The sequence below is a fragment of the Channa argus genome, chromosome 5, assembly GCF_033026475.1.
Source record: "Channa argus isolate prfri chromosome 5, Channa argus male v1.0, whole genome shotgun sequence".
Classification (NCBI taxonomy): domain Eukaryota; kingdom Metazoa; phylum Chordata; class Actinopteri; order Anabantiformes; family Channidae; genus Channa; species Channa argus.
Window position 1 is genome coordinate 29444993 of NC_090201.1, and position 26694 is coordinate 29471686.

Consider the following 26694-nt stretch of genomic DNA (forward strand, 5'->3'; position numbering starts at 1 on the left):
ATCAAAGTTCTGGCTAATCATAATAAAACTGTTGATGAGTTTGGAGGCACTGTATTTTGTCCATAGTGCCCTCTTATAATTACTGTACAGTAATCATGGCAACAATAATAATAGAAATTATAAAAGCTGGTTTTGAAGGGAGCCTTTCCAAACTCCAGAGCTCAATAGTTTTCCATGTCCCTCCCTTGTACTCTCACTCACACACACATCCACACAGCTTCTAACTCACCACTTCAAGATCTCCTTCACCAGGCAGTTTGCGGTTGTCTGCATTGCTTTCTCCTCTTCCTCCTTTGTCATTGTGAATATTGGCCTCCTTCTCTTTCTGCTCAAAGTACTCCAGGAAGGACGGCTTAGCTGGCTGCATCGTCTCATCTCTCCCTGTAAAAATCACAGAACCAACATTTATCGAATGACAGGAGACACAGGCCTGCCTGCAGTCCAGACCTTTCACAAATAGAAAACATTTGGTGCATCATAAAATAAAAAAATCTGGCAACTGTTGAGCAGCTAGAATCCTGCATCAGACAAGAATGGGATAACATTCCTCTCCTAAAACTTCAGCAAGTGCTCTCCTTACTTCGCACAGATGTTTACAGTAAGTTGTTAAAAGAAATGGAGATGCTACACAATGGTAAACATCACCCTGTTTAAACTTTTTGAGATGTGTTGATGCCATGAAATTCAAAACAAGCTAATATTTTTCACGAAATGGTAAAATTTCTCAGTTTCAACATCTGATACATATTTTATGTTCTATTGTAAAAAAAAATTGAGATTTGCAAATCATTGCATTCTGTTTTTATTTACAATTAACACATCTTCACAACTTTTTTTGTCCTATTTATTTGTTGTGCTCTCATCATACAGTCAGTTTATTATTGCTTACTGTATGTCGCTCTTTGTGCATGGTGACTTTAAGTGATCTGAAAGATGACGTTAAAAAAGTATATCTGTCCATAAATGCACAGATAGAAAGTAATGTTCAACAAAGTGGAGCAGGTGGAGATAAAGATGCAGTTGATGTAGATGGTAATACTTACAAAAAAAAGACAGCCAATTTGTCATTTATGCATTTTAAGTCAACTGAAAACATTGGTAACCTCTGAGGCTACAAGATTTTGCACTTTTGAAGCTGAAACAAATCAAAATGATTTTTAATGAATATTCTCCTCTATGTGTTTTTTTAAATACTCAATATGTGAAGATGAGATAAACAACAGACTCAAAGCACAAAGCTCAAAGCTCTGCATCTAAAGAATAAAAATAAATAAATAAATACAATAAAATAAACACAGGATCAGACAAGATGGTATGATATCTGATATACTTTATTTGTGTGGGTGTGTTAAGTTGCTGAGACCACACTTTTATACATTAATTGGACAAATCCTTGTTTGCATCAATTTTGACCAGAAAAGTCTAAGAGTTAAACAACTCAACAAGTGAGTCATTGTAGTTTGCTTATTTTATGTCTATAATCAAGTTATATTGACAAGCAATAACTAAAATGCCAGGATTGTGACTCAGGGTTCACGTTGTAACCATGAAAGTCATAGTTAGATTTTGCTCCAGGAGGTTGTACAACTGTATTGTCACGATAATTAAACAGCTCATTTACTCCCTCCAAATCCCTGATCACAAATACATCACTTTCTGCAGTAGAGATTATATGCAACATGCCAAATTTAGCATCACAATAAAACCTGGCTCTGAGGTGCTTCTACAGCTTTTCCCACTGTGGGCATGTAAGCTATGACTTTTTCCTAACAATTTGTGTCATTGTGCCATGCGGCACTTTTTTTTTGTGATAGTTCAGTTCCTATTCTGTTTAAATTACCTTTCATAATATGCATAAGTATTGCCAAACCCTCTGAGAATCAACACATCTGCCTGCTGCTCTGAGTAGTTTTCAGCTCACTGTTTTGTTTTTGTTTTTAATACATTCATTTTAGTGGGTAACTTTAATATTCATGTAGATCCCAGCAGTAACTGCATAAACACTGCATTTATTTCAATTGGCTTTTCACAAAATGTAAATAAACCCACTTACTTTTTTAATCACAGATGTAGTCCTTACATACTGCATTGAAACTGATAATTTAACAGTATTTTCATATAATACATTGGAGAATAGCTACCTTAACCTTATTCCTTATACGAGTTGATTATCTTGTTTGAAATTCTGCAGCCTTACTAGGCACAATACTTTATATTCTTGCCCCTCTGAAAAAGAAGGCAGAGGAGGTGATCTGCATTGTATACTTCACAAACTTAATGCAGGCATCACAAACGTTTTAAAACACAAAAGATGCAATTTAAGCTATAATTAATTTTAGCTTATTTTTTTTTTTTTTTAAATGCAACAGTTTGAATTAAGAAAAGCTTAAAGTTCACCGTCAAAGGTGCATGTATGTCTCCTGGAGAATTTATTTTCACCCCAAGAGACTGTCCAGTCACCTGGAACCTCTGACATGGAAGACATAGAAGACAAATTTGATTTATTATCACTGCATAGTTTAATATATTAAAAATCTCTAGGTTTTGGACTGTTTGTATCAAAATAAACCCAGACATGACTACACCTTTAGATTTAGGGTGGTAAAGTTAATTTTATAGCTTTTTGATTTGAAGAACTTTATTGTCATTATATGAGCAGAATGAAATAGTGTTTTTGGTTTAGCACTGTTTTAATACAGTGTTTTTGGTGCCAATATCTCTGGTTCAAGCGGTGCAGATACAGAATAGCGATAGGAGTACCAAACTATTGTACTTTGAGTATGACTTACTGGTCATTAAAATCCTCATAAAGCGAGTGCACTGTTAACGTGATGAGAGACATTGACAGACACTGACCTCATTTGTAAGTCACTTTGGATAAAAGCGTCAGCCAATTGATTAAATGTAAATGTGATAATATGTCAGGTTTCTCTTGCTGTAAATTTGTTTCATAAGCCTCTTTTGGACATGCACTGGAATTCATACATTTTCCAGACTTTCTCTGGGTTGCCTGTATGTGTGAATGCAAATACGCAAGTCTGTTGGCCCCGACGTTAGTCGGATTTTACCCAGCCACCTCTCTAGTGCAAAGTCCAGATTATCACCATCCAAGCTCATTTGTGAACAGAGGAGGTAATACTCCAGAAAATTCACCATGAGTGAGTGGGCATGTTGATGACGTCCATTTACTGTGGCTGCCACAAAACTGGGCATATAGAAACACCCGAAGGTAAAGAACTCGTTCATTCAATCAAACTACAATGTTGAACTGGAAGGATAACGAAATTCGGGAACTTTTGTTGGTAAGGGCATACCTGAAAATCGTCAAACAAATACAAGGAACAGCACGAGATTCTGTGGTATACAACCAGATTACAAAGCAAAGCACTGTCACTTCCACAGCTGTTTTTGCATCATGTTCCGCCTCCTACTTCAGCCCAAGCACCACCCCTCGCCCAGTTACAAGGAGTATTTCTTTACAAGTATGCAAGAATGCATCCAACACTGACTCCCAATGTTGCCTACATGTCTGAAAGGGAAACTCCAGACAATGTCAAGTCCTGATCCTCCTGACGTTCTCTAGAGTTCATGTCAGAAACAGGCTATAGACTGCCTGCCTACTAGTGGTTCAAAATAACTAAGCATAATAAAACAAGTTGCAAAAAATGTGTGTCCACATAGCGTAGCATCTACTCACTGTTTACACCAATAATGATGGTAATGATGATTAATGCAGATCTTGCAACTGATCTCACTTGAAGCTTTATGGTCTGCTTTCACTAAAGCAAAAATGTATTTAGTGTCCCCCTGACTATAAAAGACTTAATGGTTGTTTATTCTCCATTTCTACTGCCAGGTGCTGCCACATTGAATTAATCGACCATGAAAAGGGACTTGGAGAAATCTTTGTTTAAAGAAACCAGCAGCAGTTCTCCCAATATGGAGTTTTTTAACAACATAATCAGATGAAAGAAGTTCAGAGCCATTAAAAGCTATTATCTATGTCTCTTTGTTTCTAGTTTGGTATCTGGTGTTGTCGGGTAACCTGACCAAGCATCTGACTAGTCAAACATTCCCAACCATTAACTTTCCTATGAACTGTTACCCGCTGTGATTTGTTGGTTGACATGTCAATCCCATGGGGATGCAAAAAAGCGAAGGAGCAGGATTAGTTTATCAACACTGTTGTATTGAGAACATGTGGTGATTAGTCATTCCTGTTTTAGTATCACACATCATTAAGAAGGTTAATGGTAAGAAAGCCCACATGGCTATTAAAGTGATAACTTAAAAAATAAATAAAAATAAATAAAATAACAATTATAACTAGTTGTTCAGTAAAGAGCTTTACAATTTGTTGGTTCATTAGAAAAGTCACCCAAATTACTTTCATTAGTCATTCAGCTAATTTGTTCTACAAACCACAAAGCCACAAGATGAGTTACGGTTAAACTTGAGAAGGGGTGAACAGTGCATTAAAACTCAGAGATATGAAAAGTTTTGACTGATTTTGCAATTAACTTAAGCAGCTCATTCACTATCACACTCATTATCCTTTTCTAGTGAAAAGTTTCTTGTGACATTCAGGCCACTGTCATTTTTCCATATTCTGACAAAAGATGATTAACACTCATTAATAAGGCAATGAAGAATGAGGGAGTGCTTTACTGGAAGCAACATGAAACAAAATATTTTTATTGCTAATGCAGTAAAAACATTTTGTCTGACCAATCATTTCATAAGTCACTTTGCAGGAGTCAAACTACTGCAGGAAGTCAACATGGCTGTATTTACTTTGAATTAAAAGTATAAAATGTTTTTTTTGTTCTTGGTCAAACTTTGTAGAAGTTAAATGTAACAAAGATGTTTTTATTTAATTGGCCACTTGGACGCAGCAGAAACAAGTTGTGAAAACAACAAACATATATTTAAAGTTGAAATACTGATAATGTTAGCAAACAGCTATTCATTTTTACATCCAGCAGTTACAGAACATCACAAACATTTATTTGGAAATGTATTTGTACACACCTGATAAATCCTAATAAAGTCCCATGTCTACTTTGTTTTACCTGTGTTTTTGGTCTCTATCAACTTCTGTGGAAAATATCTTGATGCTCAGTGCTACAATGCATTCACCAGTGAGTATCTGCCTATGCCTGCTGTTTTCTGCATCCTCAACATTTATGTCTGGAAACAGCCTGTTTTTTGATGAAACAATTATTATGAGTGGAATCACAATGGTAATGTTGTTGTCCAAAACCGGTTGAGTCCAGACAATGAAAAATGAGCGGAAAAAAATGGCTAACACTATTCACAGAGCAAAGCATTTAAGCATCAGAGGATTAGAGAACACTGTTGAGGCTCAGAGATGGAAAAGTTAAATAATTAATATGAGTCGACATAATAGATCTGACTACATGCATCTCAAACAACAAATGGAAAACTTTATTCACTCTCTCACTCTGGTGTTTATATAGTGTCTGCACGAGATTCAGACAGGAAATGTTCTTAATGTCATAGCTGCATCGAACGTCTGTTGTTTCGAAAATAGGCAACATTATTAGAAAACACTCCATAAATTTCCATTGCTATGCTGATGATATCCAGCTATATCTATCTAGGGAACCAGATGAAAAAAATCAGTTTATCAAGCTTCAAGCATGCCTGCAAGAAATAAAGGCCTGGATATCCCACAATTTTTTACTTCTAAACTCAGACAAAACTGAAGTCATAGTATTTGGGGCCCAAAAATCTCAGAAATATGATGTCCAATCATATTGTTAATCTAGATTGCCTCTAGTACTAAGAGGCAAGAAGTCTGGCCTCCAGTAGTACAGCAAAAAAGTTATTGGAGTTATTTTTGACCAGGAATTTGTACTTTACGTCACATATAAATGATAAATGATGCTGAAAAACTAGTCCATGCATTTGTGACTTCTAGGTTGGACTGCTGTAATTCCCTTTCAGGAAGCCACAGTAACTGCCTAAAGAGCCTGCAATTAATCCAAAATGCTGCAGCAAGAGTGCTGACTGGAAGAAAGATCATATTTCACCTTCACTAGCTCCTCTCCATTGGCAATAGAATTTAAAACCCTGCTTCTTACATATAAAGCTCTGAACGTTCAGGCTCCATCATATATAGAAAACCTCATAGCACCATATCATCCCTGTAGACCACTTTGATCTCAGAATGCAGGCCTGATTGTGATTCCCACAATTTCCAAAGGTAAAATGGGAGGCAGAGGCTTTAGCTATCAAGCTCCTCTCCTGTAGAACCAGCTCCCAGTTCAGATTCGGGAAGCAGACACCCTCTCTACTTTTAAGTCTAGGCTTAAAACCTTCAATTTGATAAAGCTTATACTTAGTTATAGTTATGCTGCTATAGGCATAGACTGCTGGGGGACGCACCCCCTGATGCACTAAGCTACGTGCCTCATCTTGTCCCTCTCTCACCCCACAATTCTCACTACTGTATGGCATTAACTATGTGTGTTTTCTCCCATAGTTGTCTTTGTCCTTCTCTGTCTCCCTCTCTCTGTCCCCAGGCTTTGAAGCTGTGTGTTTTCCATTGTGCAGCTACTGGTCCTATCAACCGGCCCGATGTTTTGTTGTTGCTTTATTTGCTTTTTTTCTTTTCTCTCTTGACTTTCCACTCACCCCAACCGTTCAAGGCAGATGGCCGCCCACCCTGAGCCTGGTTCTGCTGGAGGTTTCTTTTACGACTATGAACCATAAAATCTCTCGTCCAAGGGGTTTATTCAAGACTCTGACTCTGTCTGCACCAACACACCCAAACTTTAATGCCTTTACGTGTTTAATAACATTTTCGTTTAGGACCATGGGCAAACATTCTGCCTACATTTTGATATTCTGAAAGATACCATTAATATTTGCTTTATAAAATGACGAGGTATAACACCTTATTGATAAGTTTTGCATTTAAGTCATTTAATAAATCCACCATGACTGTAAATGAGTTGGAGAAGTGCAAAAGAAACTGGGAGATCAGTGCAACAGAGGGGTTTCTCTAATGAGTGAGGGTTAGTGGCTTATCTGTATAAATTAAAAGGCTGTTTATTATTTAGTTCCATTAGAGGATCAATACCTGATCTAATATCTTCCTGGGATCCTTGGGGCCTATTCAGCATCAGACCATGACCATTAGTTTAGGACATACACATACAGGCTGACACTCACAAAACTTTATACAAACTCACACAGACATTTAGGCGCAGACTCTAAAGGGACAAAGTTATGAATTCACACAAACACACACCTTGAAGGCAACCAGATACTATTGTAATTATGAATTCTATTCTAACTATGAATATTCCCGTGCTAATGCAGTTTAAACTGTCAGCAGTGGAGATCTATACTAACCCAATAGGAGGACATCAGCCAGGAGTGTGTATGTGTGTGTATGCGCGTATTTATATATTTGTATGTAAGAAATCTGTCACAGTTGTCACTGTGTTCATGTAGAGGCAAATTACAGGCTTACTGTGGGTGTGTGCGCACATGGGCACACATGGTCCTCATAATGATGTGTCATGTATTGCTCATATTTGATGGTGCATTTGACAAACACCTGAATCTGACAATAAGTGACACATGTAACTATTGCTATCAAACCTACACCAAACCTAAACTATTAAAGGGATTCTGTTGTTTTGTAGTGTTACATTGCTTTCACTCCATATTTTAATCACTCTGCTGCATTCACTGTGGGGGCTGTGCTGCAACTGATGACGCTAAAGTAAAACCAACAACACAGTGAAAATATTAATTATACTCTATCCTTTAGTGAATTAAAATTAATTAATAAATTAAAATAAATTGGTGATATTTTGCATTAACTGTGTACTTTTTGCTTTACTACAGTTCTAAAAAATATTATCACAAGTCTGTATTTAACAAACTTTAACTGGATTAAATCTGGTACCCATGCATCATGTTAGGAGGATCCCCCTGCTTTTCTGATGATTGGTGAAAACTGTGCTTTGATTTTCTGTTGTGACTCTAAATAGCTTTGCTATGGCAAGTCAGCATGAACACAGCAAATCCCAAAAAAATTATCTCTCTATGAAAAGTAACGCGTGTTTGCATGTAGTGTGAGTATGTGTTAATCAGAGGGGTTAGCTACAACCAAGTCTTAATGTGAGGATGCTTTCAAAAATATTTTTCAACCAGACAGATTGCAGGTATTACATGACTGATAAAAAACAAAACATCCAAAATGCTTTAATCACACGCACAGTACTGCATCTCAAAAGTTGATTCATGCCAACTTTGTCAATAAATGAAGTATTTCAATGAATGAATAATAAATAGTAAAAAATAAATTACTATCCATTACAACACTTTACTGCATTACTGTTTCCCAACTTAACATCCTGCTATTCAGTGCTTGTGAACTGGACAATATAATAACATGAAGTAGAATTTACTATGAAATAACCTTAAATGTAGAAAGTGATGTAAAAAAAAAATGCACCAGTAGTTTCACATTGAAAGTGGAGTTTTTTTCTCTGCCCTATCTCATGCACCAGGTACCAAATATAATTCAAGCACCAAGCTCATATGATTAATAATCGTCTGAATAAAGACATGAGGAAAAGTAACATAAAGGTCACCTCTGTTAGAATGAGAAAAAGCCATCACTTTAAAAAGATACAGTAGATGTCGCCAGCAGGTTTCGTTTTCCATGTCTGAAAGGGCTTTTAACTAATACGCCTGTGGCCCTGCGTCTGTACAGGCTGCCTTGTTACTCTGCAGACAGCTCATTACACAGTGGTTATATACCTATTACTTTATTTTCAGCAGAGCAAAAAAGGGTAAGAAATTACCGCCGTCACCACCTAAATGCTGCACATTCCTATCAGTGGCTGTTAATGCCACCACATTCCTGTGGCTTTAATGAAAATCTCATTAGATGTGTTGTAGGAGTTGTAATATGGTGACATAACCTTCCACAGTAGTTTTGATTCCATCTGCAAAAGTGTTTTGGTGGTGTTGAGACATTTAGTGTTTGACATCACTGGACTTACGCAGAACCAAAGCAAACCCTCACACATATGCACTGAATATGCAGTAGTGTCTCATTTGGGTTAATTCTTTGCATATTAAAAAAAAAATAAAAAATAAACACACCCACAGACTGCTAGTACTGATGAACAGAGTCCAACTCTTATTGAGACTCCATTCCAAAAGCACCCAATACATCCAACACTCAGAACTCCCACACTGAAACAAAAGAAAAAACTCCAACAGTTCTATGTAGCGTTATCATATCTCGCAAACATCACCACAAGCTAATGTACACAATGCATGAACAATTGACTCTTAGCTAGCTAGCTTAGCTAAGAGTCTTAGCTAGGGAGGAATTTTTTTTTTTTTAATTTTAAGAGATTTAATTGCATAGGAAGATGTGGAAGAGTTCTGTTTTCAGCAGTTTTATGAATATTGGGAGAGAGTCTGTTGAGCGTGCAGAGTTTGGTAGTTCGTTCCACCATCGTGGGATCATTGCGCTAAAAAGTTTCTGTGCTTTGCTGGGACCACCAGATGTCGTTCGTTGGCAGACCGCAGCGGGCGGGAAGGATTGTAGACTTGAATGAGTGATCTGTGGAGTTAATCACCCTGTGAGCAAGAGACAGTGCTTTGAACCTGATGGGAGCAGTTACAGGAAGCCAGTGTAGAGATCTAAAGAGTCGTGTGACATGGGTCTTTTTGCTGATTAAAAATGAGGCGAGCTGCTGCGTTTTGGGTCATCTGCAAGGGTTCGATAATTACATCTATCAAGCCTCTTAAGTCCAAAAGTAATCCACTAATGTGTGACAATTTAAAGACACTATAAGAACATCTCTATTTGCATTACAGAAACAGCAGACCCTAAAAATTCAGAGTGAGACATCTCACCTCATGAAGGATCTTTTTTTTATTGCCCAGTGGTGCCATGCTGAAGTTTGTTTTACTGCTTTGCAGAAAGCAAAGTGTTAGCAAAGTTTTAGCACATCCAATAACAGTTTCAGTTTAGCCTGTCATCAGTCTAAGACCTGTCACTGAATTAACATTAGTTAAGAGAGCTGGTCAAGAGTTGCCGTTTGTAATTTTAACAGGAAACAACAAAGATTAGCACCAGCTAAAACAGGAACCTGGTAACTGTAGTAGGACAAATGTTAAAACCATGGTCAAAACTTATTCGAAGACTGTTCACATCCACAGTTTGAGGTTATTCTTTGTAAAGATATGTAAAGTTTGCAAACAGGCCTACTGACTGGGAAAGGTGCTATCCTCTCTAATTTAAGTCTAGGCTTAAAAGCTTCCTCTTTAATAAAGCATATAGTTAGTTACAGTTATGCTGCTATAGGCTTAGACTGCTGGGGGACCCTACCCCGATGCACTGAGCTCCTTTCCTCCTCTTCCTCCTCTTGACCCTCTCTCCTCTCCTCTCCCCCCGCAATTGTCACCACTGTATGCCATTAACTCTGTGTGTTTTCTCCCATAGTGGTCTTTGTCCTTCTCTGTCCCCCTCTCGCTATCCCTTTCTGCTGGTGTCCCCAGCTTTGAAGATGTGTGTCTTCCAGCGTGCAGCTACTGGTCCTATCAACCTGCCCGATGTTTTGTTGTTGCTTTTTGTTGCTCTTTTCTTTTCTCTCTTCACTTTCCACTCACCCCAACCAGTCAAGGCAGATGGCCGTCCACCCTGAGCCTGGTTCTGCTGAAGGTTTCTTTCGTTAAATGGAGTTTTTCCTCTCCACTGTTGCCTATGGCTTGCTCCAGGGGGAATTGTTGGGTTCTCTCTATACATCTTTACAATCTTGACTTTATTCTGTAAAGTGCCCTGAGATAACTTTGTTGTGAATTGGCGCTATATGGGAAGGGAAAGATATTCTTAGTTCCCTTTGAAACTATGGTGGTACAAATTAGACTAGAGCCACAGTCTACATAAATAAAGGCTAACAATGCAGGTAGTATAAAAGCAAAGTCCATTAGTAAAATCTTGAACCCATGAATGATGTATTTAGGTTTGACTTGATCATGACATGTACAAACGGAAACAGGGTCATATGTGGACCATATTTGTGACTTAATTTACTGTATTTGTGTATTTGTTAAATTAGGATTAAAGTGAGGTAATACACAGACACACACACACACACACAGGACAGTGATCCTACAGTTCAAAGGTAAGTCAGGATGCCTCACTCAGTGCAATGGTCACATTGCCCCCCCTAGTGGATGAAAAACAGTTGTAATTTTTATGATGTTTGTAAAAACTGTCAACAAAAACTACATGCAACAACATGCAGTTGGTTTAGAGAATCTCGTTTCTTTGTTCTCACATGTCTGGGAAAAGAGGAGGGATACCTATGAAAGAACATTTATAGTCAGTCAGGACTACAGACAGCAGTGTCTTAAATCAAGACACTGAACCCCAACTCATTTGCTCCCAGTGAGCATAGGTCAGTTTAGAACTTTGAGCTATGAAATGCCACCAAGTAATTTATTTCAAGCTTGTTGTTGAGTCATGATGCATCTTCAAACGAAAATGTGTTTAATTTGACTTTTCAGCACTAATCATCCACCACCATCTGTAAATACATTTAAAGGGTCTTACTTTTCATAGTACCGGCATCTTCCTCATCCTCATCATTTATGACCATGGTGCCTAGCTGTGACTGCATGGTCCCTGCATCCTCATGTTCGATCATAGTCCGTGCCGTACCACCAAGTGAACTTGCTAATGACCCAGCAGGCCGCACTGTTCCTGAGTCACCTGTCCCGGCTCGCACCATTGTCCCCTGGTCAATCTCATCTTCATCCTGAAAACATAGGCAGAGAGTTTGCTTCCATTAGTTGATACCAAGAAAGTTTGCACATCAGTTTCAACTACGATCCTCAAACACTACTACACCAGCTTTGCCAGATTTCTTTATTTTATCATTATTTAAGTCCGTACTGAATTGTCATCATCGTCTGCATCCTGCTCTCGCTGTTCTGCCTCCTGTCTTTTCATTTTGATATCCATGGCGTCTGTGATCAGGGCTCGGAGGATGGAACTGGGCTTGGCCGACTTGATAAATTGATGCTGAAGGAAAAGGAGACAGAATGAATAAGAAAAATAAAATTGACAGTCTTTACTCATTTGATCGCTATGAATATGTACTATTATAACCAAATCAATATTATTTACCCTGAACACTGCACACACAAACACTGTACACTGCTGCTTGCCATCTATGATTCTAAAAACTTGTTCTCAGGTTTTCTGAGCAAGCAGAACCTGATGAACTACTTCATTAAGTAGAGGCTCAGCAGCAGTGTTTTAGATAAAATTACCTGTAACAACTGTGTGGCAGTCGCTCTGTTTTCTGGGTTTTTCACCAAACACTGGCTGACAAAGTCTCTAAAGGCCTGCGACCATAGATCTGGGTTTCGAAATGTGGGGGGAGGGTTTGTTGGAATCATGAAGATGGCCTAGAGGGAAAAACATTATTCAGTGACACAAGACAGCTAACTAATACACAAGTTTTCACTCAAATTGTTGCACTAATACACTCTTCACTTCTCTGATGCATCAAATTTTCCAAACAATTTACTTTTCACTTAAACATAAGCACCATGCTCAGAAACAATAAACATTCTCTCACCCTCATAGGGTGTATGTCAGCGTAGGGTGGCTTTCCTTCAGCCATCTCTATAGCTGTTATTCCCAAGGACCAGATGTCAGCCACACAGTTGTAGCCAATCTCTTGAATGACCTCTGGAGCCATCCAGAACGGTGTGCCAATGACAGTGTTTCTTTTTGCCATGGTGTCCTAAGAGAAGGAGAGAAAGAGAGGAAACTATGAAGTGTGAGTGAGAAATACTGTAGATAACATTCTTCTTTTAATGTAAAAGAGAAGACATAGAACATCCCTGCAATTAAGGATAAGCCGTTTCATAAATTAGTCCCTTAAGGATTTCCCAGACCTTTTATTAAGCTGGCCTACAATGCTTGATTTTGCAGCAGCTTTTCTAAATAGTATTGTAATGCAAGTTAGGATGTTTTTTAATGTTTTGGGTTACAAGGTCACATAGCATTTACGATGCTTTGATTGATAAATGCTGCTTGACATGAACGTCTTGAAAACTATTGCGCTATAGTTTCGGGCAGCACAGTGGCAGAGTGGTTAGAACTGCACAGCAAGAAGCAGTTGCATGTTCTCCTCATGTTTGCGTAGGTTTTTTACGGTCGGTCCAGCTACCAATAAAAACATGTATGTCAGGGACCAGGTCAGGTTGGCCCGTAGTGGTGGCGCACTCAGTCGCAGCGGCTCAGGGCTCCGTCTAACCAAATGACGCAATTCTGTTGTACACCTTGTACGTATGTAATGTAATGTAATGTAACGACAAATAAAGCGCTTTACTTGTGTCTACTTGAGTGATATATGTACCGGTCAACACCAGGTATGGACGCTTTCTCCTCTGTCCATTAAAAATCAATATACCTGTCTAACTGAGAACTGATTGATTTGATCGGTAGATGGTGTCACCCCTGACACATTGGGGCAGTACTGAAAATCTGAAGATGTTCTTAAATATTTGTACAATGGTACTGGTACAATCTAATAACAAAGTTAGCCCAAATTTATGTTTTTTCACCTTTTTCACCTCTCATCACTGCTCCTGACTTTTTGCTCTCCACTCATAACTGTTAATGAGCCACATAAGCTCAAATGATGCAACACTTTGTCCACAAAAAATACAGACATAAAGTCTGGGAAAAGGCAGCACTACAGATTTCAAAACAGTAAAACAATCATCTCATGTGTTGATCTTTTGGGTACATTTGTAAACACCAGGTAAGTATTATTTAATATTTTTTTACTTACTGTGAGTTGTCCAGCAACTCCAAAGTCAGCAAGTTTGGCCTGACCCTCTGTGTTGAGCAAGATGTTGCCTGCTTTGATGTCTCTGTGGATTTTTCTCATAAAATGAAGATACTCCAAACCCTTCAAAGTTGACTGGAAGATAGTGGCGATTTCCTCTTCTGTTAACTAAAAGACCCACACAGACACAGATGAGAAGTTTTTAGCAATTTATTCCATATCCAAATAAACTAGTTCTTGACCCAAGTCTGTGAGCTTTTTTTTGCTACTGTAGAGACACATTTGAGTGCAATCGCATATACAGATGGTTACATGCACAACATGGGGCGACTGTGTTCTGAGTGTGTGTGTGACTGTGAGTGCTAATGGGTGAATGAGAAGCAGTGTAAAGCGCTTTGAGTGCCAATGGGTCGAAAAGCGCTATACAATTTCAGACAAAAAAAAAAAAAAAAGACTGCACTGGATTGACCCCAGTTCTGTAGTTTTACACTGTATGGGTAATTTCCTGTTTTACAGTCCGATATTAGCGACCCCATGTGCAATGAATAAAGCAGTATATGCAACCCTTGATTGTGTGATTGAAGGTAAGTATTACATTACCGTCTTGTTGCGTAATCGGATGATATCAGACACTGATCCTGCTCCACAATACTCCATTACAATCCACAGGTCACTGTTTTTGAAGTAGCTGCCGTAGTAACGCACTACGTGGGGACTGGACATACAGGAAAACTCAGGATAGTACAGCTGGGTGCATCACACAGTAGAAGAGTGCATTCACTCTGCATTTATCAAGTGATATTTTTGATCGATTTACATCCACAATGATGTCATTCAGGATAACACAACTCCATATGTTAAAACTGACAGTAACACTAAATGTAACCATTATTATTATTACAACCCTTTAGTTGTAGATATTTTGATTTGCACTGCAGTTTCCTTCTGGATAAAAAACAAAAACTTCTATCTTATCTTAATCCTCATGTAGCAACTATATTGCAGGAAAGCAGGAACACTAAACACAAACATGTTTTTCACATGTTTTCCAAGACATCACATGACTGTGATGTCTTGGTACATATACCAAGGTGAAATTACACTTTTGTAGAACTTCCCCTAAAGTTTTTTGTTCCAAGTCATTTGAGTCTGGAGGGTTTGAAAGTTTTAGCTTGCAGGAAATACCCTCAAAATATAATAACAGAGCATTTCTGATTCTTGAAAGAGTAATGGTTTAAATTAATCTTGTAATTAAAAATTATATAAAAGATTTGAGGTCTCTATTAAAAAGATGTAGTCCAGCCCGGAAAGTGAAGTGTGAAAACTACATAAACTCACACAGTTCACACTAGTAATGCTGCTATTAGCTCTGTATATATCATATCTGATATATCATATTTGACTCCACATAAACCAGAAATACGATTACCTGTTACACTGCTGCATAATGGAGATTTCCTTTATGATCTCCTGGAGATCAGACTCCACAGGAACTTGTTTGATTGCTACAATCTCCCCCGTCTCTTTATAATTAGCTTTAAACACACAACCATATGACCTGAAATACAAAAAGACAGGTGTATAAAATGATGTGTTAGTTGTTAGTAATTACTTGTGACAGCCTGTAAGTAATCTAGCAAATTGCTAACAACATTTTTGTTACCATATTTGTGAAGGAAAGTTGACAGTCCTTAGTGTTACAAAATACATCAACTTTTAACATATTTCAGATGACTGAAAATATATGAATAATCTTAACTAAGCAAGCAATAGTGGTTGAGCTAATCACGAAACAGTAATAATCTCACTCTGCAGTGCACCTGAATGCCTCACACGTAGCACTGCTGCTGAGAGCTCACACTATACCTTGGATGCAGACACTTTGTCATGTACTTGTTAAGCTAAGCCCCTGCAAAAAAACTTCTGATAGGTCCGCTTTCAGCAAGCAGAGAGGAAATACCTGTGTTCAAATGTACCCGGTTTGGAAAAGACCTTCTTATGTACAATAAAATAAAATATTGTAATATAAAACTAAAATAGTAAATCAGTTTATTCTGTTTCTAATATGTGTTATATGAGTTAATATGAGTACCACCACTGATTGTAAACTTTTATCATTCTCAGTGTCCTTTAGCTTTTGCTGTTCTTGACTATTCTCTTATTTCCTCATAACTTGGCTTTAGTTATTTCAACACGTCATATGCGTTGTTTAGTTAGGTGCTCTCCTAAGCATAACAAGTTTGATTAATAATGCCACTGAGAGCAGTGTTACACTGCAGGAAGAAATGACACACAGAGTTAGTCACAGAAAACGACAGCCTCAGCGGCAACACGCGCATAGACAGGGTGTCATTAAGCTGCTCAGAACAGGAAGTGTGTTGAGACACAGGATATGAAGAAGCAATGTTTATATTGATGGGCACTAGAAAAGGGAGGTGGTTTATACATGGCTAACAGATAGAGGGGAATAAACAGAGACAAAAATAGAGAGACAGATAGAGAGAGGGACTGAGACAAAAAGAGTACCAAAAAAAGTGTAGGAGAGACAAGGAGAAAAAAAATTTGGTTAATACAAAGACTTTAATACCACTTATGTAAATACAGATGAACAGAAACTTTAAAATTAAGGCAATGCCAGATATTAAGCATTTCTTCTGAGTCGCTTGTTCTCTGACTAATTTGTCACTAAATGACTCACCCTTCACCCAGCTTCTCCAGGACATCAAAGACTTCCTCTGGCTGCTTGGTGAGACTGTCCTCACTCAGCTTCTTCAACTGTCTGTAATAACAAAGACAGAAAGTAGGTGGCCAGGAGGGAAAATATTATAATAAATACTTTTGGAGGTCACTCATTTGAAGCATGTGTTACGTCTAATCAATAATGCAGGACTCTAGTCACCTTTAATAATAATTAAAAGAAACAGAAAATCAGTAAATCTGATTATTTGACAAGCTAGATTGAGAGACTGTTTAGCCACAACAAATCCTCATTTATCAAAGCAGTGACTGATTAACTAAATATTCATTTCTGCTCTATTTTTCTGTCATTTCTCTCATTAACACATATCTGTGTTACAGATTTTTTAAATTGTTTTGGCAGTTAATAAAGAGTTAAGAGTCTATGATTATACCTTTGCCTCAAATAAAATGTTAATCATCAAGTGACAGTCAAAGTAATTTATTTGTGGCTGCATAGTGACACATTTTATTTTGTACATATAGCACTTTACAGAAAAATAAATAAGTTAAATAGTAAAAAAGCATGAAAATGCAGGCATAAATAAGGAACTGAAAATCCAGTTTGTTTCTGTAATAAATGAGAACAATGCAGAATATTTATTTTATCATAATTTTGGATGTAGTAATCCACATTTCTTATCTTCTAAAATGTGAACAGTGATATAAAACTCTTCCAGATGTTTTAGAAGTCCAGGCATAAAATAGTCACAGTATACAAACAAAAAAAGATTCAGATATGTCCTAGATGCAGCTTGATTACAGGAAGACAGAAGGAAATATCCAATCATGTTAATTTTGAATCAAAGACACAAACTGAAACTCCATTTTCAGTGTTATTAAAATATTTAAATTCTTTTGACCTTTTGACTCTGTCTGTAACATGTTTCACTGGGATGTATACCAGATAATTGTTTTTTTATTTATCATGGCTCATAAGTTGCTTTCACCTGTCACATAGGCCCAAGGTGTCAGATCAACAATGCTTAATGATGGGCTGGAACCTGACAGTGCATCCACTTTAACAGCATCTTATCAACACCCTACCATAGCTATAAGTCAGGGTTTCTGCATGTATAAAAGCAATTTAAAATTTGTTTTTTATACAATGGAAAAAAAAAACAAGAGTTACAGTTTTCCAAGGCCCAAAATTAAGATCTATTGAATTTTAAACTTTTGAAAAACCCTGTACATGAAAAATAAATTATACATTCCTCACCCCCCTTAAGCTGTATATGGCTTTGGTTTTAATAACATTTTACCTCTAAAACTAGAGGTTATGAGGTCTGATCCAAACATGGAATAATCTTATTGCTGCTATGAGCTACTGTATATTCACTGATGTCAACATAAAGTATGCTGTTTCACATCATGATTTTCTTCAGCTTTGTGAAAACATTAATTAGGGACTACAGTAAGTAACCTGTGTTACTTTAATTGTGATACAAAATAAATAATATTTGTTGTCAAAAGTGGTCTTAATTTCTAGATGTAGCCTGTGTTTTTTCCTACCAGTATGAATCTATGATATATGGTAAATGGTCTGCACCTATATTGCGCTTTTCTACCTATTGGCACTCAAAGCGCTTTACACTACTTCTCATTCACCCATTGGCACTTACAATCACACTCACACTCCGATGGGGGAGCCAACACTCACCGGGAGCAACTAAGTTGGGCTTCAGTATTTTGCTCAAGGACACTTCAACATGTGACCGGGGCAGCTGGGGATGGAACCAGGAACTCGGGGGATTGGTGGACAATTTCTCTACCTTCCTGTGCCACAGTCGCCCCTGTATATCTGTTGTGTGACAGGTATGGGTGTGTGCATGGATGTAAATAGGTGTGTCAGGTCAAGGAGGTGATTGGTGGCATAGCTTCCAGCTGTGACAGTTAATCGCTCTTTTAGATGACAACCCTCTATTTAAGGAGCTAAGATAGCAGCACTGTGGAGGCAATCTCCGTCTCCAGCTTCACTCAACTAACAGCACTGTTTCCTGTTGCCCTTACACAGGGCGTAATGTTTATGTGTTTGAGAAATTAATGCGTCAATTTTACATAAGGGTAGATGTGTTTGTTGTGTTTTTTTTTTTTATTAAATTAGTACAACTAAAAAGATTAAACTTTTGCCCTGTCTTCATTTCTCAAAGAGTCAATGTCTTTAATCTAATTATTGCATAACAGTGAAACACGTGTACAGAGAATGCCTAAAGCTAAATGTTTAACCATTTGAAAATCTCTAAAACATGATAACAATAAGACTGGAACCGATCTTCCTGCCAGCAAGTGTTTCTTTAAACTCTTTTGGACCAGTCTCTATGCTCTCCCCAGCACAGGTGTGAGCCAAGCTGTCCAGTGTGTCAACTTCAAGCCACAGAATGGTAAATTGAGCTCTGAAATGGTAATCTACCATAGCAGCCCATAATCTGCTTTTTTAGCGGACTCTGTGAACTTCTACAAATTCTTGTGTGGATACTTTGTGGCCAGTAGTGCTGAACAAACCAAATGTTTACATTACTAAATATGTAATGCGTTTTACCCTCAGCTCCCTTTTTTTGTTATTATTTTGTTATTTTTTTTAATGGGAATGCCGTCGTAGTAGCACTAATCTAACTTGTATGCCTAGTAATAACAGCTGCATATAGCAACTTTCTTTTAAAGTAAGTGGACTAGTTGTGTACCTAAAATCAAGTAAAGCATGAGTTCTATCATTTCTTTTGATAATTTACAATTTCTATTTAAATCTTTCTTTTGTATACCCATTTTAAGTCCAACTTAGCTTTTGATTTTTGATTCAATAGAGAAAAAAATTATATATAAGTTTCTGGTATTTTTCTTTTTTAACAATTGATTAAACAAATAAGTTGCCACATCAACAATCAATCTTAAAAAAAAAAAAATCAAATGAAATTAGAAATTCAGTAAGTGAAGTAGTGCTGCTAAAGCTAAACTGAGAAACATGACTAAAGGATTAACTGGAGGACATACTGTTCAGTAAACATTATAGGGGCCATACTTGCCTCAACATAAACTACTAAAATCAACTCAAATCTCCACTTTTACATCAACTTCATAAGGAAACAGAGGGTTAGTGACTTAGTGAGTGATAACAAAAGAGCTGTGTGTTTTACTGGCATTCTCCTGATATGTGGACAGAAAAGGAACTCCTCAGTTCCTATTGTCAAACACATACTGACCAGACTGAGCTGATAAACCTGTTTCTACACTAAACAATTTACACCTCAAAAGTGCAACTCTTTTAATGACCCTTTTGATGCATTCATGAAGTTTTATATTATTTTCCTTTTTTTTTTATTTTACTTTTGCCTACACGTTTTGCCTACACCAAACTAACTTTTTAAAAATACAGCATATAATATGGAGACAACACCTGAGTTTTTATTGATTCAACCTTTTAGAAAGCTGCCAGCTTTCCTCATTTAATTGATAGCGCTTAAAAGTGCATAAAATGCTGACTTGTTCTAATTTGAGCCTATATGCCAAGTCCAATAATACAATTCACTAATAATAAATTACCAGAATAAGCTTTAAGGGAGAAAAGCATGGGTCCTATTTAACAAAGAAAGACCCTATGTTTATTGAGGGTGACCACTGTGTAGGATTTAGTTTACTTTGTAAATTCTTCATGAGATGAAATGTGTCAGGATTTAGCTGGCTCATCGCCTTTCCTAAGGAACCCTGAACTCAAGCTGTAACTAATACTTATTTTCATTAATAACACACCTGCTAGTTGTGATAATTTATTCATTATATTTTAAATACAACAAGTCCATAATAATTTCACAAAGCCCAAAGGATGGGATCAATGATGACAAGCTAATCCTACAAAGACTAGACAAACACTGTGGGATCACTGTGGAGAATGAACAGAAAAATGTTATTTTAATTACCTTAATCCTGATTTAGAAAATAATGCTATTTTGGACATAGTTAGTTTATTGTAAAGCTAGTTTAGAGATTTTATTATCCAAGCATCCCAATCCCAATATTCAAAAAACTGCTGAAAACAGAACTCTTCTGCATCTTCCTATGCACTTAAATCTCTTAAAAATAAAAACAAAAATCCTTTCTGCTCTTTCTCGCACTTGCATCTCGTGAACTGTGAACACTTTTCTGATAGGACTTTGCTTTGATGTTTTCTCCTTGACTTAGATTTTTGCTGCCTTGTACCTCACTTGTAAGTCGCTTTAGATAAAAGTGTCTGCTAAATGACTAAATGTAAGCAATCTCACTGATAAAACACAGAACTTAATCTGTAGAAAATTAGACTTGATAATATCCAATACAACTGTTCATAACGTTGGAGTGGTTTCTTCTTTTTAAATGAACTACCACTCTTTACAGTGGCCAAACCCCCTTATGCCTCCAAGCCAATATTGTGGTCTTAACTGTCAGCATATAAACAAACCTGACAGATTCAGTGTGCCTACCTGAAAAAACAACCATGGCTTTAAACCCAAAATCGCACTAGACTAGATCAACTCTAAGATGATTTACTTACTCATAGTGAGATTATAGCAACTAAGCCAAGATCAGTAAACAGGGTTAAGACAATAAACTGGATCACCAGGTCTCTGACAGTGACAAGCTAAAACATGGTAAAACAAGGACACAGAATTTAAAATAAATTTTGAAAAACAAAACTTCTGATATAAAAAAATGGCATCACTAACTACTAAATAATAAAAAATACGCTTGCAGGAAAAGCATGAGTACAATTTGACAGCAAATGAGTGTCACTAAAAGTTTCCATAACTCAGTTATCACTATTTAATATTCATATTCAGATATGTGATTCTATTTTAGGTTCTGTTGTGTTTTTATTTAGATGTATTTATACTTTTGGACTTGTTTTTATACTCATTCATAGTTTATCAATATAAACAGGAGGGATCTTTTAGCCCATATTTCACTGTTGTTGATGTAAATTTTTAATATAATTCAAACTCTGGAAACAGGAAAGCTACGAGAAACTGAAGCAATCAGCAATAGTTGCCAGATAACTGTAGAAGAATAAAATGTCCAATATTTATTTATTATTTCCTGAAAAGTAGTGGGGCTAAGGTTAGGGGCTAAAATATAAAGTATTTAAAAGATTTACATTTAGTTGTTTAATTAATGTTTTTTATTAAAATCGAGTGTAAATTACTGTGCAAAGCAGGCAAACATGCAGGAGAGAGAATTCAAATATTCAAGTAAAAAAAATACAATTATTTTAATTCTGTTTAAGCAAATGTACTTAGTTGCATTCGACCTTAGGTTTAGATGTATTAAGTCACAAAAATGTAATAGATCTGTGACCCTAATCCATAAAGTCACCTTACGCCACGGCATGGCCCCTGTAAATATCTCTGGTCTTACATTTATTCCCTATTATAAGTTTATTACTATGAACCTGTTTTGGGCTCATTTTAAGCCGACTACCACCTGCCTTCAGCCAGACAGCAGAGCAGGCAGTTCACATCAAACATATCTTCACCGGTATGTTTTCAGTATTAGCTCACCTGCGAGGATTATTCCTCATCTGTACTTTGTCCTTGTTCTCCATGATGTGCTCTTCGGTTCACTCTTACTCTTTTAAATCGTCTGTACTTTAGAGAAACTTGGAAAAAACTCGTTTCCAAGCGGACACTTGGTGCCAACAGTCCCAGACGTCGTTGTGCTAACGCTAATGGGCTAGCAGGCGCTAGCAGTGCAGCTAGCTCCGCTCACTTTCACAGCAGCGTCCCAGTTACCGCCGCTGCCGCACGGTAGTCACGAAAAGCACAAGGTCCGTTCATCTTTCTGTTAAAAGGTGTAAACACTATGTCCAAACTTCAGTGGGCTGACGTTTCCTCCCCTCTGGGTTCATCGTCCTCCAGTTTCTGGACAACTTTGGACTTGTGTGACAAACCGCTTGTCAGTCTCTTTGACATCCAGAACCAAACAGGAAGAGAAAGCAGGAAGGCGGCACGAACAAAGGCTGTGGTTCAGGGCAGCGGCGGCAGGGGGCGCTGCTGACTCGGTAATCACTTTATTAGGTACACCTAGGTAAAGTTAGTTTTTATTGTCGGCTTCAACACTGTCCAGTCTTACATAACCTTTTCAAAAAAAAGGACAAAATATTTTAGTACCACATAAAACATTGAAATAAATATTTTAATCAGTGAATAAAGGAATACTGCAACACTTTAATGGGGTAACAGGTATCCACAATCCAAATCTTGCAGATTATCCAAAATGCAGCAGCACGCCTCATTTTTAATCAGCCAAAAAGGCCTCATGGTCACATCAATCTTCAGATATCTACACTGGCTTCCTTTAGCTGCTCACATCAGGTTCAAAGCTCTGTCTCTTGCCTACAGAGTGATCACCTCAACAGCTCCTGCTTACCTCAACTCCCTCATTCAGGTATACAACCATTCCAGTCTGCTGTGGTCTGCCAACAATCAACGTATGGTGGTCCCAGCACCGCACAGAAGGCACCAAGCAAAACTCTTCAGCGCAATGATCCCACGATGGTGGAATGAGCTACCAAACTCTGCACGCTCAGCAAACTCACTCCCAATATTCAAAAAACTGCTGAAAACAGAACTCTTCCACACCTTACTTTGCACTTAAATGTATTAAAAATAAATAAATAAAAACTTCCTTTCTGCTTTCTTGCACTTTCATCTCATGAAATATAAACACCTTTTCTGCTAGGACTTTCCTTTGATGTTTTCTCCTCGACTCTGATATTTGCTGCCTTGTACCTCACTTGTAAGTCTCTTTGGATAAATGTAATTGTAAAATGTAAATGTAAATCTTTTGATACTTCATAGTATGAAGTATCGCAGCCATATCGCGGAATAACGATTTTTTTCTTTTCTTTCAACATGATTACACTGGAGATCAAATCCTACTCCACTATGCACATGCATTTGTTTGAGATGGCCTTTTGAAATACAATTCAATTCAATTCATTTGTCCCCAGGGGGCATTTAAATCTAACCTTAAAACCTTCCTCTTTAATAAAGCATATAGTTAGTTATAGTTATGCTGCTATAGGCTTAGACTGCTGGGAGACCCACCCCCCGATGCACTGAGCTCCTTTCCTCTTCTTGACCCTCTTTCCTCTACTCTCTCCCCGCAATTGTCACCACTGTATGTCATTAACTCTGTGTTTTTTCTCCCGTAGTTGTCTTTGTCCTTCTCTGTCCCCCTCTCTCTGTCCCTTTCTGCAGGTGTCCCCGGCTTTGAAGCTGTGTGTCTTCCTACTGGTTCTACCAATCTGCCCGATTTTCTCTCTTCACTTTCCACTCACCCCAACCGGTCAAGGCAGATAGCCGTCCACCCTGAGCCTGGTTCTGCTTGAGGTTTCTTCCATCAAAGGGAGTTTTTCCTCTCCACTGTTGCCTATGACTTGCTCCAGGGGTAATTTTTGGGTTCTATCTATACATCTTCATAATCTTGACTTTATTCTGTAAAGTGCCCTGAGATGACTTTGTTGTGAATTGGTGCTATATAAATAAAGTTGAATTGAAAAGTTTAATTGAATTTAAATACTGTAAAAATGCATATTAAAGTCATTTTTTTCATGAATTTCACTGTATTCTAGTTTGCAGGTCTTTCTGTGCACATGCGTGACCTACAATAGGCACCTAGACCAGATAAATTTAGACATTTAGTATTGCACAGTGCCATTTATTCTTTCTTTAATAAAAAAAAAACTTCCAAATTTAGAAAAACTTTTTATACAGCATTACACAACTTCGGATTTTCTTTTTTTATACAGTTATAACTGTATATAAAGAAAAGCTTACTACCATAGTCAGAAGGAAAAGGGTTACTGAAAATGTTAAACCTTTTTCGCAGCTTTTTTAGATGTGTAACTGTATAATAATTTTGGAGACTGCAATTTATGCTACAGGTTAATTGTACATCAATATACAGAGATGTATATGTAAATTACTTTAATCAAACTAAAAAAATAAAACCAACTATGAATTGCACTAAACCACTAAACCGTTTTACTAAATATGTCCTTGTGAAAAACTCTCAGTCTAATAATAAATCAAATAATCTTTGAAAGGGGGGGTGCTATTTTACAAATTATGTGTAATGACTGACTACTCTGTAGGCTGCAGTTGAGATGAAATGTTTAAGGATTTGGGTGACTGGGCTACAGATTTTCTGGGAGAAGCCCTAACTGTAACTTTAATAGCTATTTTCAGTAATGATTGAGCTGACATTTTTTGGTTAATTACCTTTTTTGAGTTTTTTATTCAGTATCAGAATAAAGCATAAAAGGGGACAAAAGCCAGTGCCTTCTTGTGTTAGTCCTAAGTCTGGATAAATGCAGAGGGTTGTGTCAGGAAGGGGATTCGATGTAAAACACATGCCAAATTAAACACGTGAATCATGACTTCCACACCAAATCTGACTTCCATACCGGATCGGTCACAGCTCAGGTTAACAATGACCGCCGCCGGTGCTGTTGACTTACAGGACGCTGGTGGAAATTGGGCTACTGTTGGTTGAAGGAGGAGAGGAAAAAGGTACAAAGCCAGAAAAAGAAGAGGAAAGCTAAGAGTGTAGGACTGACAGTAGGGACTTTGAAGGTTTGGACTATGACAGGGAAGGCTAGAGAGTTGGTTCACATGATTCAGATAAGGAAGGTGGATATACTGTGTGTCCAGGAGACCAGGTGGAAAGGCAGCAAGGCTAGAAGCTTAGGAGCAGGCTTCAAGTTGTTCTACCATGGGTAAGATAGGAAGAGAAACGGAGTAGGAGTTATCCTGAAAGAAGAGTTTGTGAGGAAAGTTCTAGGGATGAAAAGAGCATCAGACAGGTTGATGAGTCTGAAGCTGGAAATTGAAAGCGTGATGCTCAACGTTGTTTGGGGTTATGCCCCACAGGTAGGATGTCAGTTAGAAGAGATGGAGAAATTCTGGAGTGAGTTAGATGAAGTGATTCAGAGCATCCCCAGAGGTGAGAGATTGGTGATTGGAGCAGATTTTAGTGGGCATGTAGGGTGAAGGGAACAGAGGTGATGAGAATGTAATGGGCAGATTTGGTCTTCAGGACAGAAACACAGAAGGACAGACGGTGGTAGATTTTGCAAAGACGGAAAGGGCTGTAGAGCGGAGGTAGAAGAACTCAGGTTGACTATATCCTGTGTCAATCTGAAAGAGTTCACTACACAGGACTAAGGCAGAGCAGAGGACGAAGGCGAAACAAAGAGCATATGAGGACTTGTATGCTAGGTTGGACACTAAAGAGGGAGTGGTGGATTTGTACAGGTTGGCCAGGTAAAGAGATACAGATGGGAAAGATGTGCAGCAGGTTAGGGTAAATGTGATGGGAAGATGGAAGGAGTACTTTGAAAAGTTGATGAATGAGGAAAATGAAAGAACGAAGAGTTTAAGAGGTGACTGGTGTGGAGCAGAAAGTAGCAAAGATTAGTAAGAGTGAAGTGAGGAGGACGTTGAAGAGGATGAAGAGTGGAAAGGCAGTTGGTCCTGATGACATACAGACCTGTTGAGGTATGGAAGTGTCTAGGAGAGGTGGCAGTAGAGTTTCTGACTAGTTTGTTTAACAAGATCTTGGAGAGTGAGAGGATGCCCGAGGAGAAGTGTACTGTTGCCGATTTTTAATAACAGGGATATGTGCAGAGCTGTGGCAACTACAGAGGAATAAAGCTGAATGGCATACAATGAAGTTGTGGGAAAGAGTAGGGGAACATCGGCTAAGGGCAAAAAGTGAACATTTGTGAGCAGCAATATGTTTTCATGCCTAGAAAGAGTACAGCAGATGCATTATTTGCTTTGAGGATGCTGATTGATAAGTACAGAGAACGTCATAAGGAGTTGCATTGTGTCTTCGGAAATTTAGAGAAAGCGTATGATATGGTGCCGAGAGAGGAGCTGTGGTATTGTATGAGGAAGTCTGGAGTGGCGGAGAAGTATGTTGTGTGGTGCAGGACATGTATGAGAGAGTGTAGAAAAGAGGTTAAGAGGCGAGTGCAAGCATGTTGGAACAGGTAAAGAAGTGTCAGGTGTGTTGTGTAATAAAAAAAGTGTAAGTGAGAATGAAAGGAAAG

General features: G+C 37.8%; 1 protein-coding gene across 1 annotated transcript in view; it reads right to left on the reverse strand.

Annotated features, from left to right (window-relative positions):
• Positions 1-22569, reverse strand: part of LOC137127093 (serine/threonine-protein kinase 4-like) — a 40675-nt gene extending 18106 nt beyond the window's left edge. Inside the window, exons 1-10 of the mRNA XM_067503533.1 lie at positions 22136-22569; positions 16573-16653; positions 15304-15432; positions 14475-14589; positions 13878-14042; positions 12654-12821; positions 12343-12480; positions 11963-12091; positions 11621-11825; positions 230-381 (exon numbers count right to left, since the gene is read on the reverse strand). Of these exons, the coding sequence (XP_067359634.1) occupies positions 230-381; positions 11621-11825; positions 11963-12091; positions 12343-12480; positions 12654-12821; positions 13878-14042; positions 14475-14589; positions 15304-15432; positions 16573-16653; positions 22136-22179 (1326 nt within the window). The 5' untranslated portion in view covers positions 22180-22569. The remainder of the gene's footprint in view (positions 1-229; positions 382-11620; positions 11826-11962; positions 12092-12342; positions 12481-12653; positions 12822-13877; positions 14043-14474; positions 14590-15303; positions 15433-16572; positions 16654-22135) is intronic.
• Between the last annotated feature and the right edge of the window lie 4125 nt (positions 22570-26694).